The following is an 8,993-nucleotide window of genomic DNA, read 5'->3' on the forward strand; positions in this document are numbered from 1 at the left end:
AATAATATCGCGGCAAAAAAAAAAAGTCTGAATACATTACTGAATATTTCAGTTAAATAATTAAAATATAAAATTAATTTTGCAACTTTAGTATTTATCCCGTGACCTCCAATGGATCATAGTATAGTTTTGAACGCACCTTTTATCTTCTCTCTTTTTAGAAACACACACGCTAATTTTAATTTTCAGCTCTTTCCTTTTCCTTTTTATTCTTTAAAAGAAAATCTAGACCTACTACTATGGTTTACCTTTAATTGATTTTAATATTATTCTATTTTTTGAAGCAGTTCTAGTCTATTTTATCTATCTTTTAACACTTCACTTTAATTATCTTGCTTTGCTAGTCAGAATTTTTGAATGATCTTGCCTCTTGTGTTTTCTCATTATGTTTGTTTGTACTAGGTTTTCTCAGTGCCTGTTTTACTTCAAGGCCTTAATTTGTAACATAATCATTATTGACTGGGAGGGGATATTTGTTTTCTAGCCATTTGCTTTGTAAAGTACTTTGTGTTACATTATATGTGTGAAAAGTGCTACACAGAATCTGATTAATTTGTTTTCCTGTTTTCTAAGAAATTAGTATTTGCACACATTCAACTTTCTCCACATAACACTTCAGTACAAACCCTTGCAACCCTGCAATCACATATTTCATACTCAGGTAGCCCGAAATGACCCGATTCATTGTTTGTTTTGTAGGAAAATATAAAATATTGTAATGAGACATCATTATAAAAAAATAAGACATTGGTAGGAAAGTTTTAACTTTTGATCACATTTTAATTTTCAGATGGTTTGATGAGGCTTTGAGGATTATGAAAACATCTTCAGTGCAGGGGTGTTTTAAAATGACATTCTGAACTTCTTCAAAAATCTCTGGGTTTATGTTTTTCAGCTTGGCAGGGTGACTCAAATTATTTAATCATAATATAGAAGGCATCAACCGTGGGCGACTGCTGGACAGATGACACAGTGAAAAGCCAGTCTTTGATTATATCATTCTATAACCATACATTTCAAAGCTAAATCAAAAAGACTTCGAACTGACTGTGTGGCATTTGAAAGATGTGGTAATGTAAAAGACCATGTCACACTATGTGCTTCCTCTGTATATTGTGAGTCTGTCACATTCTACATTGAGTATCCCATCAGAAAAGCAGAGAAATTGAAAAAAAAAAAAAAAAAAGAACAAAAGAGAAAATCAAAGATTTTATTTTTAAATATGTGATAAAGTTTAAAATCACTCATTCCAACACTTTTATATACACAACACTTTCCTCCCAAACCACTCGAGACCTCTTTTTGAGACTCGTGCAAAAAAATCTAGACCCATTTAGATGAGATCACCTCTGTAAAGTTCAGCAGCTTTCTGTTGAAGGATAGGAAGGACATAGTGTTAAAGGTGAGGTAGAATCCTGAGGCAGGAGGATTCAGTTGGTTGCAATCTGCAACATCACCACTAGATGTCCCTACATCCGACATTTATCCTTTTAAAAGCACTTTTCCCATGACATTTTGCATTCCTAAGATCAACATTCTCCTATCTGTTTTAGCAAAAATGAGCAGGTAGTTACAGGTTATTGGTAACAGCCCTGAAATTCCATACTGGTGCATCGTTACTGACAAAATCATCTGTCGCCGAAGACACAGTGTTTAAATGATCAACTGGCTTCACTCTGACAGCAGACTGGACTGTAGAGGCTTTAGAGTCCTTCGACTGGTCTTCCTCTCCTCCATTATCATCATTCGTTTCTTCTTGCCTGTGGGCGTTCGGCACAGCATGTCATCAAGGGTCTGCTGAGTCACTTGGCCGGCTTGTTCAAGCTGAGTCACCGTCTGCTCCACTTTCATCATGTGTGGTCTGTCCTCACTCCGTAAACGGAGCAAATCCACCTGAAACAGGTCACAAGAGGCCTCAGAGTCCACGCTTTCACAGCAGAAATTTACATGTCACAGAACACAACACATAGAAATGTATCAGCACCCCTTCACTTTGGATGTAAGCACGAAATAATTAAAAGAATGTTTAAATACTTCACTTACCACTTCCTGTGAAAATTCAAGCTTTTTCACAAAATAAGGGCTTTTAGGCAACAAAGCCGCTGATAGGACAGAAATGGCTTCTGTCACTGCTCCTGACATCGCTAACATTACAACCTAAAACACAACACAAAATGCATTAAGCACTGCGCACCTGCAAGAAATCACGGATGCTACAGTTACAATGCTGCACTTTTACCTTAAAATTTTGGCACAATTTGCCGTCAGTGTTCATAATTTGCGAATACAACGACTGTGCTGTTTCCAGATCATTCTAGAACAAAAAGAAGAAAATTTTCAACATTCTCCACATCTCTCCTCGTGCATGAAAGGAATAGACAAAGAATATCTACTGTATATAACTCACCTGTCGAAGTGCTAATGCCACAGCAAAGCAGTAAGCATGCCTGGGGATGAAGTTCCCTCTGGCCTTTTCCTCTTCTAGCAAAGCATTGCAGCTCCCATAGTCCTCTGCTGTGTTCTGACCAACACAAAAAAGGACATCAGTTCACATGACACACTCGAAAACATAAACTCCACACAAATATAAGTCTTGGGGCTGGAATGTTAACCTATATTATTGTAGCTTAGTTATTTGAAAAATTACCAGCTTGTAGCAGGTGCCAGTCGCCAGAGTCAATGTGTCTTTGTTGAATGATATACCTTGGTTCTTCATGGTTCTTAGTACCTCCAGAGCACCTGCAAATAGTCAAAATTTGGAACATTATATGCATGTTATAACAACTGCAGAAAAACAAAGCACATAAAGGGTAATTTGTCACTTACTTTTATATGAGCCTTTCATGAATAGCATATCTAGGGCAATGTTAAAGGAGGTTGTGTCCCTGAAAAATCCTTGCATACTCTGTTAAGACAAAGGAGATGAAACATTATCAATTCAAGTTAACTCACACTAAAACACCTGTCTTCATATTGTTGTTTAATGGCACTTTGTCAATAATCACAACGTTGGTTAATGTAATATTTACCTTATCTGTAAGTGTTTCAGCAGCTAAGCCCTCCAGATCCAATTCATAGCACAGTCTCATGAAGAGAGGGCCAAACTTGAAGTCTCCAGGCATTATGTTACGGTTCTCTGCATGATACCTTAAATTGGGAATTACAGGATCATTAAATTGCATTTCAGATATTTTACATGTGAGAGCAGTCAAATTTTTATGCTCTGTGAGACAAAAATGATTGTGAAGAGCAAAAGGCCTCGCATGGCTTCAAAACTGTCACTGAAGCATGCGGTGTACCTGTAGATGGCATCTCTGGCTATCTGCATGTCTTCTGCAGACTGGCAAAGATGAAGGAGAAGCTTCAGCTCATCTCGTAGAATCAGCTCATTCCTTTGTAGTTTCTGGTTGAATAATTCAATATAATTCCCTGTAAAATTAAACCAAAACAGCACATCACGCTACAATTTCTTGATATGGGAAACCAACACAGTCATTTTTCATAACTACGACAAGTGAAATCTTTCTGACAGACCATAATCCTCCCTGATTTAAGGGTTGCTAGTTGCACTATGTTTTTGCTTTAAACTTTATTTTTGGAGAGAGTTTTTTGACATGTAAACTCCACATGTGCACAGCAAAAAGACTGAGAAACAGGACGGAAACCCCAAAAAGGAAGATCTGGTTGAAAAATTCACCCAAAAAAGAAAACACTAAGTCAGCTGTATGAAATACTTTGGCTTATGTACTCTGTCCGCAATGTCTTGCACTGCATGAGGTAACAGCACTAATCTGACAATTTAAATCAGCACCACGATGTCCTGTACGAAATGTGAAAAGCCAAATCTCAGCACCATTTACAGCAAAAAAACGATTTTGGATGCCTTTGCTAGTGTTGTACCATATGAGAAGACTTTAAAAATGCTTTTTAGAATACATTTTTCAATGCACTCTACTACAAAATGACCCCAAACATTTTAGAGAAATAACGTCTTTTTAAATTAGTCATCTGCAGTTTTCCATATTGCAATATATCTTAAAGAAATATAAAAATAATTCCCCCTCTGTATAATGCAGCCATGTACTCCACCTTGTGATCCAGTGACAAGGTGAGCCACAGCCAGCTTCTTCTGCTGGAAATCTTGCAGTTTGATGACATCTTCTGACAACAGATGCCTTTTAGCTGCAGAGAAAATCAGAGTGGGGTTAGTGACATGATTTATATATATTATACGTTGGACAAAACAAACTAACTTTTATACAGGCTCGCTCCTCTCAGTTTCTACATAACATCATAACTTAGCCAGATAACTAATGCAACGATTTAGCCACATTCTTACAACAAAAAACTCAATTCCGTCAAGTTTTAGTGGATTTTAGTGTAAACTCAACACACTTTGACTAAGGTAATTCACGGCTAACTGATGTACGTTGTTCACATGTGGATTGATTACAGGCTGCTAGCTTCTCTTTGACTGTAAACAGGACAGTTTTTGTGGTCTTTCGTGTAACAGACGTGACACTTGTTACCGAGTTTTATCTGTCTTACCTCCTACACAGCTCTCAATCCAGCCTGGCCGTAAAACACCACAAAACACTACTTTATGTGATTCATACAGTAACGACCGACAACATTTACCCAGTCTCCCCAGCGCCATGTTGCCCACTGACTGTACCATGATAATGAAACCGGAGGGGGGTGTTATTAGACATGTTATTGAGTTTTACAAAACAGACTACCTCCAAAAATGCTAGATAATGTTGATATAAATCCTGACACATTGTAAATAAATTCACATGAAATTGTAACTGTGTGTAGCTATTTGTTTGTTTCCGCAAAACGCAGCTTGAGGTTGGTATCATCCAATATGGCGCCGTCCTGTTATACGGCAGAGAAGTACAGTAACTTTTAAACTTTCAAAGTCATTTAGTTCAGTTCAGGAAATGCAGCTCTGTTTTTTTTTTCATGTATTTCCTCTTTTCCAGAAATAATTAAAGCATTTTATTCTAAATAACACAGCAGCCAATGAATTCTTCATAGTTTAGCCTCCAGGGGGTGCTGTTGTTCTGTGTGAGATGTCGAAAAGGTTTTTTTTTTGCTGCCATGTCTGAGGCACTGGAATATGTATGTTACTACTACGACTATTCTTACTTCCAATGATCAAAATAATGATGATGTATGCTAAATGTGAGACAAGAAATGTAAAATTACGAATTGTCCTGAAGGACTTTGCACATTCTCCTTCATTTTTAATCTTTAAAATGGCTGAATTTAAAGACTTGACCCAAATTCATTCCTTTTATATATTAGTAGTTTATGTTTTGATTAAGGCAAAATACATAGAATTTGCATTGTTATATTAATGTATATAAATAATAAATACATGCCCCAGTTAAACTACTGATACAGCATTCAAATATTGCATTGCTGCAATGTTACAGCACAGTGAATAATCAACAAACATGGAGAGGAATACTGTTGCATAATTCATAACTCCTTATGAATGCTAAGAATTCCTGCAATCTGTCTTGTTGCCAGTCTTTGTTTTTAAATGGAAATGTTTTCAGATCTGCATGACATGCAACCTTGAAAGATATTGAATATGATTCCAGTATACCTTCTATAGCATGGATATATGTGGTCCTCTATGAAAGAATCTCCCCTGTTTCAAACAACCTTTATACCAGGTCCACACACACTATGTTCTGAATGTGGAAAACAAGTGCTTGCGTACAATGCACTCTGAGCATATAAAGGGAATATACAGGTACAGCAACTGGACTTGAAAACAAACTTCTTATCAGGTATTCAAGCCATTTAAATGCCACATCCAAAACATGAAATGTATGCTTATGTGAGTGTATGAAACATAGATCAAGAATGTAGCTGTTTTAAATTGCTGCGCCCTTTACTTCATTTTTTTAGCCTCTTTTATTAAAGAGGGCATCATTGCAGTGTTTAATACTCTACAATGATGCCCGGGTCCTCTTGTAAAATGGACATAAATACCCAAAACGACAACAACGACAAAATAGTACTGTTAAATATTTATTTATGATTAGTTATCTAATTAATGGCACAACTGTGATTTGGCAAAACATTTCACACAAAATTAGATTTTGGAAAATACAAACTGTATGGTTTTATGTGGAAAAAAACACAAATTCTTGTTCATGTTATAATTTCCAGTCATTGCATATATAGTCACTGTCATGATAGAAAAAACTAAATCGATGATAACGATGAGGTTACAGTTAAGCCAATCATTTCATTTCAAATGGTGTAGTTCCATTGATTACGTTTACATAGGGTAGAAGGCTGCACTGGGCTCCATATCCTGTCACTAGTTAGTGTACCCGATGACCTGCACAGCATTACATAACAAAGGACTCGCTTCCTGAGAAGAGCATTCTGCTACATTTTCTCTGCGATGGTCATGTTTATATCACACATTTGAGTATATATATATATATATATATATATATATATAGAGAGAGAGAGAGAGACACACCATGGCTCCTTATTACATAAATTTATTTATGTTAAACAATTTTGATGCAAAATATTGATGTACACAGCATGCAGGTGTCAAGTTCATTCTACTTAAAGTAATATAACTTTATTTTTCTTGTTTTTCATGAAGAGCCTTAGTGGTCGGATGTGATTTTCCACTACAAGCAGTGGGCAGACATTAGAAGAAAAATGTCTATAACCCAGACATTTGGGGAAAGTACTGTGAGCTATATGTAAGTTTTTAAAAATTAATTCCAGCGAGTAAGGTGCATCCCATGTTAAGACAGACAATCTTGCACAGGAAAAAATAGGGCTGGGACAGGGAGGTTCCCCGCTGTTGCCTTAGCAACACGATCTCAGCCCATCCAGCTGAGATTGCTTGCTCAGCCAATCAGACACAGGGCCTTGGATAATTTATGATATCCTGCAAGGTGTATGTGTCTCAGCGGGGTTCTGTCTGCATATGTATGTTTGCGTGGATTTAAAAACTGTTCTCCTGCATATAGCTCATCTGTAGCTACAGGTTGAGAGTGTTGTGTGGCTGTAGCTCCTTTTAAGCCGCTCCAATAATATAATAATCAACAGGAAACTGTTTGTAGAGGTTCCATTTTAGCACTCAGACTCTGATTTCCCCTGACAAACAGCCAGGTTCTGCTGGCAGATAGTGGCTCTTGCATCTTCTTTGATTTATCCCTGTGTGCACTTCCCTTTGGTTTGGAAAGTGCCTGGGGTGTCCCATCATCATTAATAAATGTCCCCACTGAAACAGTTTTGGAACAGAAAAAAACAGCTGTTACTGATTACTGTGATAGACTGGCTGTGCCAGATTTATAAAGCCACTGTCCTTGAAACACATTTAATAGGTTAGCCTCCATTTGTAGCAAGACTCCTGATGTACATTGATGTGCAGGCCTTTTCACCCACTGAATGATTTTCTACTAAATCATGAACGCCTGTGGCTGCCTGCTGGGGTGGAAGCAGGGATGCTCTCTCATTTGCATAACTTGTGTAGATTATTGTAATACTATATGGAAGCAAATATGAAAGCTTTCCACTTACTGCTGTGCATTGTATTTGCCAAAATAGCTCTAAGAGCTGCTCAGTGTTCACTTGCTGAGAGACATCAAACGTGTGGAGCTGTGGTCCCCCACCGTACAACAAAAGGATGCTGAATTGTGGAGACGTGTCCTATTACCTTGAGCTGCTGTGCTTCTTCTTGGTGTTCGCTGCTTCCTCAGTCAGTATCCCTGGGGCGTCTGATCAGAGACGCCCATCAGTTCACTACATGCAGGAGGAGCTAAATGTAACCTCTAAATTCACATTATTTCTCTCTATTTTTTGATGTACTTCTCACATATTTTTTACTTTATATATGCTTAAACATTTATTTGATATGGACTGCATATATTTTATTCATTTGTTATATTTTTGTCTTTACTTTTCCTTAGTTTAGCACTGCAGTTTCACAGTATCATCCTGGTTCAAGCTGATACTACAACCAATTTACATCTTCTTTCATTGCAGGTGTTCTGTTCTGATATGAAAAACAAGACATATGCATTGTTATTCACTGAGGCACTCTTACTATTTATGAGATACTTCCCAGGCACTGAGATATGGCTGCTCCTAAAGAGCAATATGAAAGGCAGATGACAAATTTAACCCCAGGGATTATTAAAAAAGAAGAAGAAGAAGAAGAAGAAGAAGAAGAAGAAAGTTCAGCTGCTTTTACTCTGCACAACTTGATTTTTAAACTTTTCATTCATTAATTTCTGTAACAGTACAAAGGTTGGAGGATTCTTCATAATTTATAGATTTTATGCTTGTTTGCACACAGTGATGGAGCAAATTTAAGGCCCCCTACATTCAAGGTTTTTTTCATAGCAGTGCAGGGAAAGATAACTCTAAACAGTTTAGTGCTGATATGTTTAATATTTCAGTTGGGAATGCTGATATTTTCTAATGACCACTAAATACAAAATACAAAATTGAAAGAAGCGACTCAGCGATGGTCAAAAATTAATGCAATTCATACTGAGGGGATCATAAACATCCATTACATTTCATTGATGAAAAGCCTGAAATGTTACTCCATTCTTGGGACTAGATAAAAAGACAGGAGATTCCCAACGTCTGTAAGATACATGATCTGGGAACCACAAATATCTGTACAAAATTTTAAAACAAGCCATAGCTATTTTAATTTTAGCCTTGACCAGTGGTGGAGCAGAGCAGTGCCATCTCCAAATCCACTAATATGGTTGTAAATATTCTTACAATTTCCACACCGAGACAACGACAGCTACAAAATTTAGATTAAGTTAAAATGCTCACATACAGCTCTTCAAAAAAACACAAGCTAATACTAAACTAGTAAAACTGAGCCTTCAGTCTATGCTGTGTCTCTCTTGGGAACATAAATCCCTCCTCACCTCTGTCAGCCTCTCAGGGACGTTTGTCACCAAGGAGGCAAAAAGAAG

The 8,993-nt window shown here is 37.1% G+C and overlaps 1 protein-coding gene across 1 annotated transcript; it reads right to left on the reverse strand.

The window, feature by feature from the left end:
• Positions 1–1,196: 1,196 nt before the first annotated feature.
• ptcd2 (pentatricopeptide repeat domain 2) lies at positions 1,197–4,670 on the reverse strand. Its single transcript, XM_022219096.2, has 10 exons — positions 4,549–4,670; positions 4,090–4,182; positions 3,300–3,429; positions 3,030–3,147; positions 2,827–2,905; positions 2,648–2,739; positions 2,408–2,521; positions 2,240–2,314; positions 2,044–2,157; positions 1,197–1,893 (listed from the first exon to the last, which is right to left on the reverse strand). Exons 1-10 carry the CDS (start codon positions 4,655–4,657, stop codon positions 1,672–1,674), a joined length of 1,146 nt encoding a protein of 381 aa, XP_022074788.1. The 5' UTR covers positions 4,658–4,670; the 3' UTR covers positions 1,197–1,671.
• Between the last annotated feature and the right edge of the window lie 4,323 nt (positions 4,671–8,993).

Source organism: Acanthochromis polyacanthus, chromosome 18 (genome assembly GCF_021347895.1).
Source record: "Acanthochromis polyacanthus isolate Apoly-LR-REF ecotype Palm Island chromosome 18, KAUST_Apoly_ChrSc, whole genome shotgun sequence".
Classification (NCBI taxonomy): Eukaryota; Metazoa; Chordata; class Actinopteri; family Pomacentridae; genus Acanthochromis; species Acanthochromis polyacanthus.

Excerpts from the sequence above, each read along its gene's own strand:
- ptcd2 (XM_022219096.2), bottom strand. The coding sequence starts at position 4,657 with ATGGCGCTGGGGAGACTGGGTAAATGTTGTCGGTCGTTACTGTATGAA. Across the intron at positions 2,315-2,407 it reads TGGCATTAGCACTTCGACAG|AATGATCTGGAAACAGCACA; the intron begins GTGAGTTATATA and ends TTTTTGTTCTAG. Across the intron at positions 2,158-2,239 it reads AATTGTGCCAAAATTTTAAG|GTTGTAATGTTAGCGATGTC; the intron begins GTAAAAGTGCAG and ends GTTGTGTTTTAG.